General features: G+C 41.6%; 1 protein-coding gene across 3 annotated transcripts in view; it reads right to left on the bottom strand.

Moving 5' to 3' along the window:
* Positions 1 to 18,385, bottom strand: part of WDR93 (WD repeat domain 93) — a 54,139-nt gene that overhangs the window by 5,237 nt on the left and 30,517 nt on the right. For 2 of the 3 annotated variants that reach the window (XM_063445642.1, XM_063445643.1), the window contains exons 11-14: positions 3,929 to 4,060; positions 3,598 to 3,793; positions 2,200 to 2,260; positions 1,929 to 2,085 (exon numbers count right to left, since the gene is read on the bottom strand). In XM_063445642.1, the coding sequence (XP_063301712.1) occupies positions 1,929 to 2,085; positions 2,200 to 2,260; positions 3,598 to 3,793; positions 3,929 to 4,060 (546 nt within the window). The remainder of the gene's footprint in view (positions 1 to 1,928; positions 2,086 to 2,199; positions 2,261 to 3,597; positions 3,794 to 3,928; positions 4,061 to 18,385) is intronic. The other variant, XM_063445644.1, reaches the window with a different exon arrangement.

Raw genomic sequence — 18,385 nt, 5'->3', positions numbered from 1 at the left:
GCAACTAATGACCTAATTGTTGCTAAATCCAAAGGCCTGTACTCCATACTAATTCTTCTAGACCTCCCTGCTGCATTTGATTGTGCTCTACTTCACCAAACTCTTCCCACCCATGGCCTTCATGACACAGCCCTTTCTTGAATTTTGTCGTATCTCTCCCAACAATCCTGTTCTATCTCTACTGTCTTCCTTGATAAAACTATTAATTGTTTTGGATTCCGCTACCAACTGCATGACACCCAGATATATTTCTCCTCCCCTGACCTCTCTCTGGTTGCCTCTATTCCATCTCCCATTGGAGGTTCTCCCAGCTTCTAAACCTCAACCTGTGTAAAACTTCCTATCTTACCTCCTTATGATATTTATCCTATTTGTCACTCTCACTTTATGTTGATGGTACGTGTATCAGCCCATCCTTGTAAGCACACAGGCCTTGGTGTTACCTTTGATGCTGGCCTTACTTTTATGTCTAATATCCAGTCTGTCACCATTTCCCCTTTAAAAACCGTGCCCACATAAGCATCTTTCTTATACAAGATGCTACTAAAGAGCTGGTTCATGCTCTTGTAATTTCTCACATTGATTACTGTAATTGTCTCCTAATGCCTCCCTACAGTCCTTAATGAATGCTGCTGCCAGGCTTATTTTCTCTCTCACTGCTCCTCTCATACGTTAGCCCTTTGTCAACCATTACATTGGCTTCCTGTGCCCTATAGGATTCAATTCCAAATATTAACTCTTACCTACAAAGCTCTCAAAAACTTCTGCTACATTTCTGAACCAATTCCTAGCTACACCCCTTCACAGCCACTGTGCTCCACTTGTTACTTTCTACTGCCTGCTGCTTGTACGTATAGTGCCAACTCTTGCTAGCACGACTTCCCTAAGGCAGGTTCACTGTTATAGAACAGCCTGTCTCCACCTATTAAAATAATAGGGGGCCAGGCACTCCTTGGTTCAAGACAGGCACTTTATTGAGAACCACAACAGCAACGTTTCGACCCCAAAAGGTCTTTGTCAAGCCTGACAAAGACCTTTTGGGGTCGAAACGTGGTTCTCAATAAAGTGCCTGTCTTGAACCAAGGAGTGCCTGGCCCTCTGTTCTTTTACTAATGTTTGGAAATCTGGTGTTTGATTCCGGCTCAGCAAGCTCAATGTCTCGACCTATTAGACTCACAATCAAGTCTTCTAGTCTCCAAACCTTTAAAATCTCCCTAGAGACATACCACTTCAGAATAACCTATGGACTCCAAGGATAACTGCCATTACTCTCTCTACCTAATAAGTGGGTCTGCTACTTTTCCACTATGTTACTTGAGTCCTATCCCCCGTGCTGTCCTCACTATTGTGTTTTTTATACCGCAGCTCTAGATTGTAAGCTTGTTCGAGTAGGGTCCTAATTAGCCTATTGTTTTTATCAAAATCTGTAATACTGTGTCTCATTTGTCATTAAAGTCCTCTTAATAATATTGTAAAGTGCTGCGGTATAAGTTGGCACTATATATATGCTAATAATAATAAGAAAAGATAATAAGAATACATGTCTTTCTACACAAGAAAGCAATAGGTATTTTTGTAATCAGTGTCTGGCATTTGTAGAGATGTTTACACAGCCATTGGATGAATACTTGCAAAAACATAATATTCAGGAATATAATTTATTTAAGAGGTAGGGTATTAGTTTCTGGATCCAAGTAGAGATCTTACTGTCATTCTGGGGTGGAGAAGGAATTTATTCCTAGTTTGTTGCAAAATGTAAGGCACTTCAAACTGTGTTTTTCTTTATTTTGGTTCAACAGGAGAAACATATGCGAGAAAGGCTAAACTTGATGGACGCAAGCCTAAGTAACTATGTAATATTTGTGTGTTAGGACATGAATAAAAGGTGTCTGAGTAGACAGGAGTTGAATAATGTCAATGTGTCCCACCTTTAAGAAAAAGGAAGAGGTTCTCCGAATCAAATGCATACACAGGTTGCCAAGGAAATGCCACCCAGTGGGAAAATGGTAAAGAGAACTGACAAACTGCTTCTTTCAGTGAAATATCCATCAGTTCTACGATACCGCTACGATAAAACAAAAGTACCTACGTAAATGGAGGGAGCAATAAAAATGTTAATTATATTTATAGATTTTGTAAATCAATGTTAGACATTTTGATCAATAACAAATTATTTAGATAAAATTGCTGATGACTTACTCCATTAGGCAGGGATTGAACTGGCATCACGGCACTAATCTGGGCATCAGAATTGATGGAGCTTTAAGAAATAAATGGATAAAATAAGAGTTTGTTAAGAAAATCACTAAGATATGATGTTAAGGTACAAGAAAATTAAATCCATTTCTAGATTTCTCGATATATATTTCATTATAAAATTTCAATAATAAACTTTTTCTACAATGTTATTATGTTGTATTCTGATAGTGGCCTCGGTCTTGCATTTGGTTTTGATTGCAGTTTGTAAACTTTGGTTGGTATTTTATGTTCGGTTTCAATATTATCACAACCCAAAAATATCTTTACCATTCTCTACTTGTAATGATGCACATAGAGATAATTATTTACATAAAACCAGGCTTAAATTTTTTATTATGAAAAATATGCTAAGAATGCTAGGTTAATGCCAAACAAATTAGATCCATGTTGGTGATATTTGACCTGTGTGTTTGTCCCTTTTTATAGGTCTGAAAATAGGTGACATGTATGTTATTAACTAGTTGTGTTCCACATCTAAATTGCATGGGCACCTGACGTTTCTTGATGGTCCTGGCCACTCTGCCACCTCCTATGGTGTCTGCTTCATTGTGGAAACTTTTAAATGGGAACTGGTGAGCATCAGCTGACACTCTATGCTAGTCACCGGCTCCTTAGCAATCACTTCTGCATTGAAGCAGGGTCCGGAGGAGGAAGTGGCCAGGAGAACAGGTTCTGTCAATAGCACTCTGGGGTAAAACCTCACCTCCTTTTAAACAATTGATACAGTTGTAAGTAGCACTGTCACATGTGGGTCTTTGCATTCTTTACAATAGACATCCCTGCTTACATGTTGGCGCTTGTGGGGGATGGGAGTCCCTACTTTATCAAACGATATCTTTTTGATTGTGTTGGAATTTCATTGAAATTCATTGAAATTCCAATGCAGCATATATACGTTTTTCCAAAACAATCTTTATGAAAAAACAGTGTATGTATGAAAGTTTATACAAAATATATAAATTACATATAGTTCCTACTCTCTAAATGCACATGAAGCCATTATAGGTCCAGGTTGTTTTGCATTCTACAAAATATATTTCAAGCTGGTATACAAAGTACTAATTTTTATTTTACAAAATTCTGAATCTAAAATAATGTCATTCTTTTTTTTTTTCACTGAAATGCTTCTCATCCCCTGTTTTCTCGTCATGCCCATTAGAACAGTATTAGTGATCCCTAACTTATATCTAGACCATGTGATTGCCTTTGAAGAAAGCTTCAAAACCCCTGATTTACTGTGCTACCTTGTTACAAATAATATAGTTCGGTAGGCTTAAAATTTGTTCCAGTATATTAAAAAGTAAGAATATAATACTACCAAGTATCATCAAGACCCACCTTTCCCGTATCAGAACAATGTTGCTTTCTGTGCCTTCTGCACCGGTCAATAGATAGAGGGATTTGTCTGTGCACCACACCAGAAGCTGAGCTCTGGGTGTAGGTGGAGAGTCTCTATTAGCAGTATGGCATTCTAGGAAATACAGGCTATCCATGCACTTTCCTTCTGGAAGATCAACAACTGCTAATGGGAAACCTGTGTAAGGAAAAAAAGGGTTCACACACATTGTACCTTCTTTATCGTTTAAATGCGATCCTTGATTTATTACAACACACTCACACTCCACTGATCTACTGCACAGTGTCAACTTAAAGTCTGAGTAAATCTCACCAGAATATTTCATGTCCCATATAGTAAGAGTCCCGTCTTGCAGTCCAAGTGCTAAGTAAAAACATGAGCTCACTGCTGAACAAGTGATGGCAGCGGCACAGGGCCAAACAAGATCAGGTTTTGGTTCGATCTCTGAAAGGTATAACAAGAGCTGTTAGGGCAATCATTTCTGAGCTATATATGGAACGGATCAATAAATGTTATGTATTGTGTTGTTTACAATGTATTATATGGCCATGTGCTGATAACATTTAGATGAATTAATAAAATATGTTTTGTTTTTAGGCTATCGTCTTCCTATAGCATTACTGATAGGAGTTGGTCAATCCCTCAGTGTGACTGTGCTAAATGTGAATTTTGAGTAAAGTTACAGAACACCATCATCTATGCAATTAAATCCAATTTTTCACAACATGAGGCTTTGTTACAGGATGTTTTCTCAGTGGTTGAAAGATAGATTGCTAAAAATAAGCATTCTTTAAATACTAGCATAACATTTTCAAAAGTACAAAGTCGAAATTACTTAAAGCGAATCTACAGTTGCAAGAAAAAGTATGTGAACCCTTTGGAATGATATGGATTTCTGCACAAATTGGTCATAAAATGTGATCTGATCATCATCTAAGTCACAACAATAGACAATCACAGTCTGCTTAAACTAATAACACACAAAGAATGAAATGTTGCCATGTTTTTATTGAACACACCATGTAAACATTCACAGTGCAGGTGGAAAAAGTATGTGAACCCCTAGACTAATGACATCTCCAAGAGCTAATTGGAGTGAGATGTCAGCCAACTGGAGTCAAATCAATGAGATGAGATTGGAGGTGTTGGTTACAGCTGCCCTGCCCTATAAAAAACACACACCAGTTCTGGGTTTGCTTTTCACAAGAAGCATTGCAAAGTTGAGTTGTTTGGAAGAAACACACAACACTATGTGTGGCGAAAAAGAGGCACAGCACACCAACATCAAAACCTCATCCCAACTGTGTAGTATGGTGGTGGGGGAATCATGGTTTGGGGCTGCTTTGCTGCGTCAGGGCCTGGACGGATTGCTATCGAAGGAAAAATGAATTCCCAAGTTTATCAAGACATTTTGCAGGAGAACTTAAGGCCATCTGTCTACCAGCTGAAGCTCAACAGAAGATGGGTGTTGCAACAGGACAATGACCCAAAGTATAGAAGTAAATCAACAACAGAATGGCTTAAACAGAAGAAAATACGCCTTCTGAAGTGGCCCAGTTAGAGTCCTGACCTCAACCCGATTGACATGCTGTGGCATGACCTCAAGAAAGCGATTCACACCAGACATCCCAAGAATATTGCTGAACTGAAACAGTTCTGTAAAGACGAATGGTCAAGAATTACTCCTGACCGTTGTGCACGTCTGATCTGCAACTACAGGAAACGTTTGGTTGAAGTTATTGCTGCCAAAGGAGGTTCAACCAGTTATTAAATCCAAGGGTTCACATACTTTTTCCACCTGCACTGTGAATGTTTACATGGTGTGTTCAATAAAAACATGCCAACATTACATTATTTGTGTGTTATTAGTTTAAGCAGACTGTGATTGTCTGTTGTTGTGACTTAGATGATGATCAGATCACATTTTATGACCAATTTGTGCAGAAATCCATATCATTCCAAAGGGTTCACATACTTTTTCTTGCAACTGTATCAGGCACTTACCTTACCCTCTAATTGAGTTCCACATTTTCCTTATAGAGGTGGGGGTTACAATTCTGTAACACCCACCTAGGTCAGCGCTCGTTCCCCCCAAGGTGTTCATTGACTTGTCCTGCTTGGGGATTGTTTCCTAAGCAGGACAAACCTCCTGTGCGACGCAGACACACTGGACTCATTGTCAGCAGGAACATCAAGAGCACAAGTTGTTATCGGCACGACAGGTGCCCTTTTAACTAAGCAATCCTCAAGAAAACATTATGATTAAATTTAACTGTAATTAGTCAACGTAGAAGAACACAACTTAATACAGACAAATGCCAAATCAGTGAGTGCAAAGAATTAGGGACAGACCACTTCCCCTAGTGCTCCAGAAGTTATACTACAATATACAAATAATCCCAAATGCACATCAATAGCAACAATAAGAATGATCTTAGAATGATGATTACATTCAATCAGTTCAAATATATCAGAAGGGGTCAGTATACAGTCTATATACAAATTCATAAAAATTAGTAATACGCAAAATCAGGTGGAAAAGAAACTGGTTTTCCTACATTTAAGTAAGTTTTGAATGTGTGGCCGGGCACTGGGCACTTGACCAATATCACATTTTTATTTTGCTGCCAGATGGTTCCTTATTATGTAATGCTTCTGCATATGGACATATACGAATGGCACTGTATGGAAACTGGTTGCCAGTTTTCACCACAGGATTTGATTTTGTTTGGGCCTATGTTTTTAGTTACTATGGCCGATCCTGACATGTAGGGGTCGGGTTTACCGCCTTTTTCCACTTGTACCTTCCTATGTGTAGTACATCTGAGTTATTACTGACAAAGGCTTGTTCAGCCGAAACGTTGGGTGGTTTCTGATATCATTTTCCAGCCAGACCCTATTAGAAGGTAACACTCATTACAAATGTGTGTTTTTGGTTTTTTTTTTGCACTGTATGGGGTGATTTTACACAATTTTGTATTCTGATGGTAATCATATCTTACTGTGAAACATGTAATAAGCATTTGTACATATTAACATTACTTACCTGTGTGGATTTGCATTTGGGATGTATATTGACCCCTAGTGATACATTTGAACTGTTTGTGAGTAATAAAGATAATATTTTTGTATTTTTGCTTTGGATTATTTGTATATTGTAATTTAAATTTTCATCTACAATTCTTTGCACCCACAAAGCAGGTACTTACTTGTCTGTGTTAAGTTATATGCTCCATAGTGAATGGAGTATATTCAAAGCAATTGTTACCAGTGGGGTACTGTCAGGATCGGGACAGGGATCCAACACGCAGAGTACAAAGAGTGGAAAGGTACGTATACCGGGCCTTAGAATGGCCGGACTAACGTACCGAGAGTAATAGAGAATAGTCAGAGACAAGCCGAGGTCGAGGGAACGGGAAGACAGATAAGCGAGAGACAAGCCGGGTCAAGGGAGAACAGAGAAGCAGGGTAGTACAACAAGCCGAGTCAAAACCAAATAGAGAAAACTAGAATACCAGAGCACTGAGTGACTAGACAAGCTAGAACCACGACAGGGCAATGAGCTGAAGAGAGAAGTAAGCTTAAATACCCTGGCTCTGGATGGTAATCACGCCTCTGACAAGTGCCGATTGGATATCGGACACTTGAGTGACAGGTCGCTCGTGATAGCGTCATGACGTCACGTATTGAGCGTCCTGCTAGAAAAGGACGTGGATTCCTCGCGGCCGGTGTTTAAGTGACTGGATGAACCGCGAGGAACGAAGGAAACAGCTCGCCTGGACGGGCAAACCACCAAATCTCTACCTCCCTTAGAGGTAGAGGCCTCAGGTACCCTGACAGTACCCCCCCTCTCAGATACGCCCACCGGGCGGAAGGAACCGGGGCGAGATGGGAAGCGGAGGTGAAATGCTCTGCGAAGGCGAGACGCATGAACGTCCTCCTGAGGTACCCAACTCCTCTCCTCAGGACCATATCCCCTCCAGTTGACCAGATATTGCAATTTTCCCCTTGAAATTCTGGAATCAATGATGGAGCTGACCTCGTACTCCTCCCGACCCTCCACCTGAACAGGACGAGGGGAGGAAACCTTAGAGGAGAATTTGTTGCAAATAAGAGGTTTCAACAAGGAGACATGAAAAGAGTTAGGAATGCGTAAGGCAGGTGGCAGAGCAAGGCGATACGCAACCGGGTTGATACGAGTGAGAATCCTGTAAGGGCCTATGTAGCGAGGAGCAAACTTCATAGATGGGACTTTTAGGCGAATATTCTTAGTACTCAACCATACCCTATCCCCAGGAACAAAAACAGGAGCCGCTCTTCTATGCTTGTCAGCGTGTTTCTTGAACAACGAAGAACTATGTAATAGAATTTGCCGAGTCTGATCCCATAATCTCTTCAGGTTGGCGACATGATCATCAACCGACGGTATCCCCTGAGAAGAGGAAACCGAAGGAAAAATCGAAGGATGAAAGCCATAGTTCATGAAGAAAGGGCTAGAGCGAGTTGAATCACAAACAAGGTTATTGTGTGCGAACTCCGCCCAAGGAATCAGACCGACCCAATCGTCCTGGTGTTCGGAAACAAAGCAACGTAGATACTGTTCGATCTTTTGATTAGTACGTTCAGCAGCTCCGTTAGACTGAGGGTGATAGGCAGAGGAGAAGTTCAATTTGATACCCATTTGAGAACAAAAGGATCTCCAGAAACGTGAGACAAATTGAGAACCTCTATCAGAAACAATCTCCGAAGGAATCCCATGCAGGCGAAAAACCTCTCTCGCAAAAATCTCCGCCAATTCAGGAGAAGTCGGAAGTTTAGGTAATGGTACGAAATGAGCCATCTTAGTAAATCTATCCACCACCGTGAGAATAACAGTTTGTCTCTTGGAAGCAGGTAAATCAACGATAAAGTCTATGGACAAACAGGACCAAGGTTTCTCAGGAACGTCCAAGGGGTGTAACAGGCCACATGGAGAAGCATGAGGTAGTTTAGTCTTGGCACAAGTCTCACAAGCTGCGACGAACTCCTCAATATCTTTTCGAAGTGAAGGCCACCAGAAATCCTTGGATATCAGAGAGTATGTCTTGCGAATACCAGGATGACCAGCTATCTTACTTTCGTGAAAACATTGTAAGAGCTCCAGTTGAAGTTCAGGAGGAACAAAGTTTCTTCCCTCAGGAGTGTTTCCGGGAGCTAGATGTTGTGACTTCAAGATCTGGTCAAGTAGCGGAGAATGAATTTTAAGACTGGTATTAGCAATAATATTGCATTTGGGTACAATGGAGGACACAAGTGGTTCAACTGAAGCAGAAGGCTCAAATTGGCGAGATAGCGCATCGGCTTTAGAATTCTTTGAGCCAGGTCTGTAAGTCAGAACGTAATTGAAATGGGTAAGAAACAATGACCAACGAGCCTGCCTGGAGGACAAACGCTTGGCCTCTCCGATATAAGACAAATTTTTGTGGTCTGTTAGAATGGTAACAGGATGTAAAGTACCTTCCAATAAATGTCTCCACTCTTTCAAAGCTTTGATAACCGCTAGTAATTCTCTGTCACCAATGTCATATCTGCTCTCAGTACCGGACAATTTTTTAGAGAAAAATCCACAAGGATGTAATGGTTTATCAACACCCAACCTTTGAGATAGGACAGCACCTAAACCAGTCTCTGATGCGTCTACCTCAAGCAGAAAAGGCAGGGAAGTGTCGGGGTGAACTAAAATTGGAGCGGAAGCGAAAAGCTCCTTGAGAGTTTTGAACGCAAGAAGAGCTTCAGTAGTCCAATTCTTAGTATCAGCCCCCTGTTTGGTCATATTAGTGATAGGTGCGATAATTGAAGAATAGCCCTTAATAAAGCGCCTATAATAATTGGAAAAACCAATAAATCTCTGTACGGCTTTAAGACCTTTGGGTAAAGGCCACTCTAGAATGGACTGGAGTTTATCCGGATCCATCTTAAATCCCTCCCCAGAGATCACATAGCCGAGAAAGGTTACCTGGGTTTGATCAAAGCTACATTTCTCCAACTTGCAGTACAAACCATGCTGAAGAAGCTTGTGCAAAACCCTCCTGACTTGCTTGTGATGAGTCTCAATCTCACTAGAATGTATAAGTATATCATCTAGGTATACAATGACGCACTCTTGCTGAAATTCCCTAAGAACCTCATTTATCAGATCTTGGAATACCGCTGGTGCATTGCATAACCCAAAAGGCATAACCGTATATTCATAGTGACCATAGCGAGTATTGAATGCCGTCATCCACTCATGTCCCTGCTGGATTCTCACCAAGTTATATGCCCCTCTGAGGTCTAACTTGGTGAAAATTGTAGAGCCCTTCAAACGATCGAAGAGTTCGGTGATCAAGGGAATCGGGTAGGCATTTTTAATGGTTATCTTATTCAAGCCTCGATAATCAATACAAGGTCTCAAAGAACCATCTTTCTTTTTAACAAAAAAAAATCCAGCCCCGGCAGGGGAGGAGGACCTCCTGATGAATCCCTTGTCTAAATTCTCGTGAATATACTCCTCTAGAACTGAGTTCTCTTTCGTAGATAATGGGTATACATGACCTCTGGGAGGCATGGTACCAGGGAGTAGGTTAATTTTGCAATCAAAGGACCTGTGTGGGGGTAAGGTATCGGCTTTCTTTTTGTCAAATACTGCCTTTAAATCTAGATACTGAGGCGGAATTTGTGTCTCTGTAGGATTGTCAGAGGTAGTCGATGTGTTAGTTAATCCGAGAGGTAAGACCTTCCGCAAGCATTTTTCTTGACAATTCTTTCCCCACGAAACTATCTCCCCTGACTCCCAATTAATAATAGGGTTGTGTCTCCTCAACCAGGAGTACCCCAGGACTATGGGAATAGACGGAGAAGAAATGAGCATTAAGGATATATCCTCTTTATGTAGGATGCCAACAGTTAAGTTAATCGGTATGGTCTCATGGAAAATAACAGGCTCAAGTAACGGTCTACCATCGATGGCCTCAACAGCCAGTGGTGTCTCTTTTAACTGGGATGGGATAGCATGCTTGGCAACAAAACCCTGATCTATAAAGCTCTCAGCAGCTCCAGAATCGATTAGTGCCATAGTCTTTACTACTCCCTTCTCCCACCTCAAAGAAACGGGTAACAGAAGCCTGAACTCTTTGTAGTTGTGAATAGAGGACAAAGTAGAAACACCCAAGGCCTGTCCTCTAGAGAAACTTAGGTGCGAGCGTTTCCCGAACGATTAGGACAATTTAGGCGTAAATGTCCTCTGACTCCACAATACATACATAAACCCTCCCTTCTTCTGTACTGTCTCTCTCTCTCTGTGAGATGAGTACTGCCTATCTGCATAGGTTCAGAAATACGTAAGTCCTCGAACTCAGAATTTTGAAAGGTAGGCGCTAGTTTAAAGGAGGGTCTACGGGTCCTATCTCGAGTGTTCTGCCTCTCTCTTATGCGTTCATCAATACGAGATATAAAAGAAATTAAATCCTCCAAATTCTCAGGGAGTTCTCTAGTAGCGACCTCGTCAAGAATTACATCTGATAACCCATTCAGAAACACATCTATATAAGCCTGTTCGTTCCACTTAACTTCTGCCGCCAAGGACCTGAACTCTAGTGCATAGTCCACAAGTGTTCGATTGTCCTGTCTAAGGCGCAACAGTAATCTAGCTGCATTGACCTTTCTACCAGGAGGGTCAAAAGTTCTTCTAAACGCAGCTACAAAGGCATTATAATTATAGACTAGTGGATTATCATTCTCCCATAAAGGATTGGCCCATCTCAGAGCTTTCTCAATGAGTAAAGTAATAACAAATCCAACCTTCGCTCTATCTGTAGGATAAGAGCGGGGTTGTAATTCGAAATGGATGCTGATCTGGTTCAGAAAACCACGGCACTTCTCCGGTGACCCGCCATAACGTACTGGTGGGGTAATACGGGAAGAAGCACCTACAGTGGCTACCTCTAGACCTGAGACTGCAGGAGAAATAGAAGGAGTACGTGTCTCCTCAGGTGGGTTACTAGCACGAGACAAAAGTGCCTGTAGTGCTAGAGCCATCTGATCCATCCTATGCTCCATGGCGTCAAACCTGGGATCAGAAGAACCAAGCTGACTGTTTGTACCTGCAGGATCCATTGGCCCTGTCGTAATGTCAGGATCGGGACAGGGATCCAACACGCAGAGTACAAAGAGTGGAAAGGTACGTATACCGGGCCTTAGAATGGCCGGACTAACGTACCGAGAGTAATAGAGAATAGTCAGAGACAAGCCGAGGTCGAGGGAACGGGAAGACAGATAAGCGAGAGACAAGCCGGGTCAAGGGAGAACAGAGAAGCAGGGTAGTACAACAAGCCGAGTCAAAACCAAATAGAGAAAACTAGAATACCAGAGCACTGAGTGACTAGACAAGCTAGAACCACGACAGGGCAATGAGCTGAAGAGAGAAGTAAGCTTAAATACCCTGGCTCTGGATGGTAATCACGCCTCTGACAAGTGCCGATTGGATATCGGACACTTGAGTGACAGGTCGCTCGTGATAGCGTCATGACGTCACGTATTGAGCGTCCTGCTAGAAAAGGACGTGGATTCCTCGCGGCCGGTGTTTAAGTGACTGGATGAACCGCGAGGAACGAAGGAAACAGCTCGCCTGGACGGGCAAACCACCAAATCTCTACCTCCCTTAGAGGTAGAGGCCTCAGGTACCCTGACAGGTACCTCAGGGATCTGTACTTTGGCCAATTCTCTTTAACATTTTTATTAGTGATATTGCAGAAGGTCTTGATGGTAAGGTATGTCTTTTTGCTGATGATACTAAGATTTGCAACGGGTATGATGTTCCAGGAGCAATTAGCCAAATGGCAAATGATTTAGGTTAATTAGACAAATGGTCAGAGTTGTGGCAGCTGACATTTAATGTGGATAATTGCAAGATAATGCATCTTGGGTGTAAAAACCCAAGGGCAGAGTACAGAATATTTAAAGGATCACTATAGTGTCAGGAAAACAAAGTGGTTTTCCTGACACTATAGTGCCCTGAGGGCACTCAACATCTGAGGAAAGTGTTGATGTTCCTCAACATCTGAGGAAAGTGATTTAGGGGTAATTATTTCAGATCACTTAAAGGTAGACAGACAATGTAATAGAGCAGCAGGAAATGCTAGCAGAATGCTTGGTTGTATAGGGAGAGGTATTAGCAGTAGAAAGAGGGAAGTGCTGCTCATGCCATTGTACAGAACACTGGTGAGACCTCATGGAGTATTGTACGCAGTACTGGAGACCATATCTCCAGAATGATCTTAATACTTTGGAGAGAGTTCAGAGAAGGGCTACAAAACTGGTTCATGGATTACAGGATAAAACTTACCAGAAAAGGTTAAAGGAACGTAACATGTATAGCTTGGAGGAAAGACGAGAAGGGGGGATATGATAGAAACATTTAAATACATAAAGGGAATCAACACAGTAAAGGAGGAGACTATATTTAAAAGAAGAAAAACTACCACAACAAGAGGACAGTCTTAAATTAGAGGGGCAAAGGTTTCAAAATAATATACAAAGTATTACTTGTCACTGCTCCTGGTATCGGCGCGGCATGTCCCCGCCCTCCCCCCCCCCAAAAAAAACTGGAACTTGGGCTTTCTTGCTTCATTAAATTTGTTATGGTCACCTTATTAGCAGGGCTGGATTGGCCAACCGGGATAACGGGAAATTTCCTGGTGGGCCGGCATACATTCGGGCCAGAGCATGGCCACCTAGTGTGCACAGTCCGCACGGCGCAGTTACAGGGTAGCACTCCCCTACTACCGGTCACAGAATGTAACGTGGCCAAGCAGGCAGACATTTGGAGGGCTGTGAGGGGGCTATTGGGACATATGGAGGGTTAAGAAGGCGCTGAACGCTCCCCATAGAGTTGCACTGATCAAATTATTCTCTGTAAGAAGATGCTGATTGGTGTGGCGAAGCGCAGTGTTTTGCCACACATGTGCAACTGCCTCCCAGTGCTTTCCTATGGGAAAGCATTTGATTGGCTGAGATCATCAAGTTTGATTATCTCAGCCAAAGTGAAGAGCACACTGATAGGACTTCAAAATCAACAAGATAACGTCATTTTTTGTAACAAAAAAAACATACATTCACCATTTCAGTCCCATTACCAAACTTTTCTTAATATGTCAAGGTAGTTGGACCTAAACATTGACTATATGCAAATGCACGTCTCCTTAAAATAAATTTGCTCTTTTGTTTATTTTGAAGCCCTATGAGTGCTTTCTTTCACGTTTTGTGTTATAGTTTTAAGTTTCTAAGTGTTTTTTTGTTTTTTTTATCCGCCTCCATATCTGCACATTATGCTGGCACGACACATTATGGGGCTGGTATAGAATCTTTTTTAAAGACTGCTTTTAGTTCTCAGTCTGGCCCTGCTTATTAGTAGTAATATCCGCACTGTAAAATGAGCTACCGAGAATTGCTATAGAATTTATGCATCATGATATACCCCCTCATACATTTAATGGTATATCTAGCGCTAACTAGATTTTTTTTCTTTCTTATCTGAGGTTCAAATAATAAATATAGTGGGATCTCAGTTTACAAACGCCTCGGTTAACATAATTTTTGGTTTACAAATGAAAATCCATTGAAAATAATGCCTCGGTTTACAAAAGATTTTTGCAATACAAAGCAAGTTTCCCCAGGATGCATTGCACCTGGGAGGTTTATAGCACCACCCTCTGCATGCTGGAGCCTGTGGGTAGCACGTGGCGTAGAGTGTGGAGGTGTTGGAGCGGCTTTTGCATTGAGTTTTGGAGCCATTCTGGAAATTGTTTGCAGTTGTTTTGGGACTTTATGGTGCATTTCTCAAGCTGTGGAAAGGTAGGGAGCTGACCTTAGTCATTTGTATGCCTTTTATTGTGTGTTCTGCATTGTGGGTTGGTTTCCAAGCCAGCTCATTTTGACTTTTTTCTGACCTCCAGAACGGATTAATTAGTTTTCAATGCATTCCTATGGGAAACTGTGTTTCGGTTTACAAATTTTTCGCAATAAAAAACGCCCTGGAGAACGCATTAAATTCATAAACCGAGGTCCCACTGTACTCAGATTGGATATAACAAGACATGTCTTCTGGACTCCTGAGCAACAAGTTCATTATAGTTAGACTCCATTCGTATGCATTGCAAATGTATTAGTCACCCCAATGTATGCAGTGCCCCACATATACCAGTCGGTCCATTCCTCTTGGTCTCTTATATTTACAATTTAATGCTTGGCAGTGTATTACAGCTTTATTCATGGTTTTCTTTATCTTATATTTTCCACCAGCATCTTGCTTTCTGTAATATGATTTTATTGCGTTCTGCAGTCTAATTATAGGTTCACATAGTCTTCTGTTCTCATCTTTTGTAACAGGGAAAAGAAGTAAACATTGGTTTCATGCTGTACTGCTAGCCCTTTTCATGATGCATGTATAACGCTGTTCCCTAATCTGTATATTGTATATATAACAATTACTGCAGTTTGCTACTTCTGTTCATTGAGCTCTGTTCTTTCATGTCAATAAAATCATATTTAGCACAAAGGACTAATAGGAAGGTATGAGATGTTGGGAGAATCCCCCTGGTTTTTAACTTTTCAGAGACAGTCAGAACAGATTAGATGCTTTATTCCGAAGCAATGGATCCTTCTTAATTTAGATCCTAAATTGGGTGATCTATTTAAGTATCCTTAAAAAGGGCCGGCCCATGGGGGGCGTGGCCGGCAGAGCACTGAACCAGACGTCTATCTGTGGAGCTCCGACAGGAATCCACAATAAAAGAGAAAAAAAGCCGTAACAACGAAGCCTAATTCACAGAACAAGAACCACGAACCCCCAGAGAGCGAAATGGGACGCAAGAACAGACAAAGACAACGTCCTGAGCCCCCTCATATGCCAGATATCAGGCTCTCATTTAACAGGCCTGAACCGCGGCCGCAGCCCAGGATGGCGCCCGAGGCCCACACAGACCCAGAAGCCTCTGAAGACTCTCAGGAGGGAGAGGAATCGATTCCCTCCTCCGCACAAGGGGAGACCCCCCACACCTCGGAGTCGGAAGAAGACTCATCCCCATCCACTAAAGGGGACATCAAGAGGCTGCTAACGGACCTAAGGAAAGTCTGGAAGGCGGATTTGGCAGAGGCCCAAAATGAAATGGGGATTATACACCAAAAGGTGAGAGAGGTAGAGGAGAGAGAATCCGCTAGGGACAGCCACATACAAGGCAACAGCAGCCAAATAGCGGACCTTACCGCACAAGTACGCCAGATGCAGCGGGCAGTGACTTTACTCGAAACGAGACACAGACAAAGGAACATCCGCATCAGGGGTATCCCAGAGTCTGTAGAGGGGGAGCAACTGTTGGAGTTCGTCGGGAACATGATTGCAGCTTTGGGAATCAGCAGCTGTGCAGCCTCCCCCGCCATAAAAGCAGCATTAAGGGTGAAAAAGTCAGCTGCAGCACCCAGCGACGCCCCGAGAGATACAATTGCTTTCACAAGAGACATAGCGGTGCGAGCCGCAATCATGGCCAGATCCAGGGAACTACAAACCATACAATACGAAAACAACGTACTGGCGATTTACAGCGATCTCCCTTTCGCAGTGCTAGCAGAAAAGAGGAAGCTAGCACCCATAGCAAAGAGACTGAGAGACAATTCCGTGAAATACAGATGGGGAGCGGATGGATCACTCCTAGCATGGTCGGGAGAAGGACAAGTCACCCTCACCTCCTCTGAGGATCCAGAACCTTTCCTCCGAAGCCTCAACGCACTAGCAGACAGAAGACAGCAAACGCCACCAGAGCCTATACCCAAGAAACGAGCTGACCCCAAGGGGCACGACAAACCGACCCCAATGGCTCAGGGCTACACTGCACCACGATGGAGACTAGATTCCGCGGCTATTAAGACCATCCCACTGCAAAAGCCACGGAGCTCGGGAAACACCACCTGAATTGATCCAGCAAGGATATATCTCATGAGGACGGCAAATCAAGCCCCCCATCAGAGCCAAGAGACCGCAGACACAACTAAAAGTCCAGAGACACTCTACTAGAACCTTAGATATTACGAGTTAAATTCTCAGAATCTACATAGCTCTCGTGTATCATTAATGTTTATCATGTATCCTTAACGTTTCTCAGTTGTTAGATAGAATTGAGATAAGGACCCATACACAGCATTATATGATGTTTATATTTTACTTTACTCTTTCCATATATTGGTCATGTTGTAAGATTTATATGCAAAAGCAAATAAAATGCAAATTTTAAAAAAAAAAAGGGCCGGCCCATACATTGGTCCCGGTGGACTGTGGCTCCAGGCGGAACTTTGACAAGGGTGAAAAATGCCACCCCTGTCATTAGCTAATAGCAGTAGAGGGGGGTATAAATTAATGACAATTCGCCATTTAATGAAAAATCCTGATAGACTCTGTGGACATAAAAAAATGTATCTGCAATGCAGAGATATCTAAATAAAGATGTGTCACTTTGTTCTCCAGTGCAACTACATTACTCATCATTATGGTATGCTAAAATGACTAAATTGGCTACAATGACTAAATTGGTTAACACTTGAAACCATATATAGTCTTAACCTTTCTTGACTAGTTCTCAACCACTTCTCAGGAAAACTCCCACACTACCCGAGCAGGATGCTTACTCCTGCTGCTCCCATCCCCTATGGTCAAAAAAGGGGTCAGTCAAGCAGCTTTCTATTGAACTCCACATACATGGAATAACTTTGCAGATAATATCATATTTGCCACCAGTCTGAAGTCCCTAAAAACATCTGCGTCCATCTACCTTCAATCAAAAAGCAACTGTACTCACTGTTAATCTATGATTGTGTTGTACATGTCTACATTATACAAAACACTGTATTCATAAAGAATTCCTATAAGTCTCCTGTTATATGTATAACATTGTATTTGTATGTACTCCCCAAGAAATACTTTAAAATGAGAGAAATCTTAATGTATCTTTCCTCGTAAAATATTTGATAAGTAAATGAACACACAACAGGATCAGATCTTTCACTGATCTTAGATAAATAGAATGTGACTTCATACAGTGCATACATCATTTGTTCCTAACCTTTCAGGAGAGGAACACAAATTATGTTCATGGCATTAGCGTTTAGATCCATTCTTCAATGTTAAAATGCTCTCAGTGACCTATTCTTCCACGGAAATAAAATATATAACAAAATAAATCCTGCAAAAGTCCACCATTAGACTCTTCCCAGTGTCTAAAAGGTTACCCAAATCACTAGAAAATGCATTGCTGCTAGATTAAACAACTAATTAAAGCAGTGTCCTGGGGCCACATGGGTTCTGATTCTCAAGTTAAGAACTACTGGCAAATGTCGACTGCAAATGAGGATACTATAAACATTCATTAAGAAAAATAAAGCGGAAAACAAGGTAATTTTATTTATTTGTTGAAAATGCTGCATATACTAGTCGTTACTGGAGTCGTTATTGGATCAACATATACACAACTTCAATACTGATACCCAGGAAGTCTATAACGGCAAGATCTTTTTTAAGTTTGGGGAACCATTATTATGATACATTATATTAGGGATTTCTAGATTTCCAACAATTTACTAAGACCCTCTTGTTCTGGCATTTAGAGACATAAGGTTGTTTTTATTGTTAATATAGATCTATAGTCTGTAGCTTTGGTTAGTGTGGATTTTGCTTTGTTCTATTTGATTAGAAATGAGTTACAAAAC

This window comes from Pelobates fuscus, chromosome 3 (genome assembly GCF_036172605.1).
Source record: "Pelobates fuscus isolate aPelFus1 chromosome 3, aPelFus1.pri, whole genome shotgun sequence".
Classification (NCBI taxonomy): Eukaryota; Metazoa; Chordata; class Amphibia; order Anura; family Pelobatidae; genus Pelobates; species Pelobates fuscus.
Note: the sequence above shows the minus strand (reverse complement) of the source record. Positions and strands in the feature narration are given on the sequence as shown.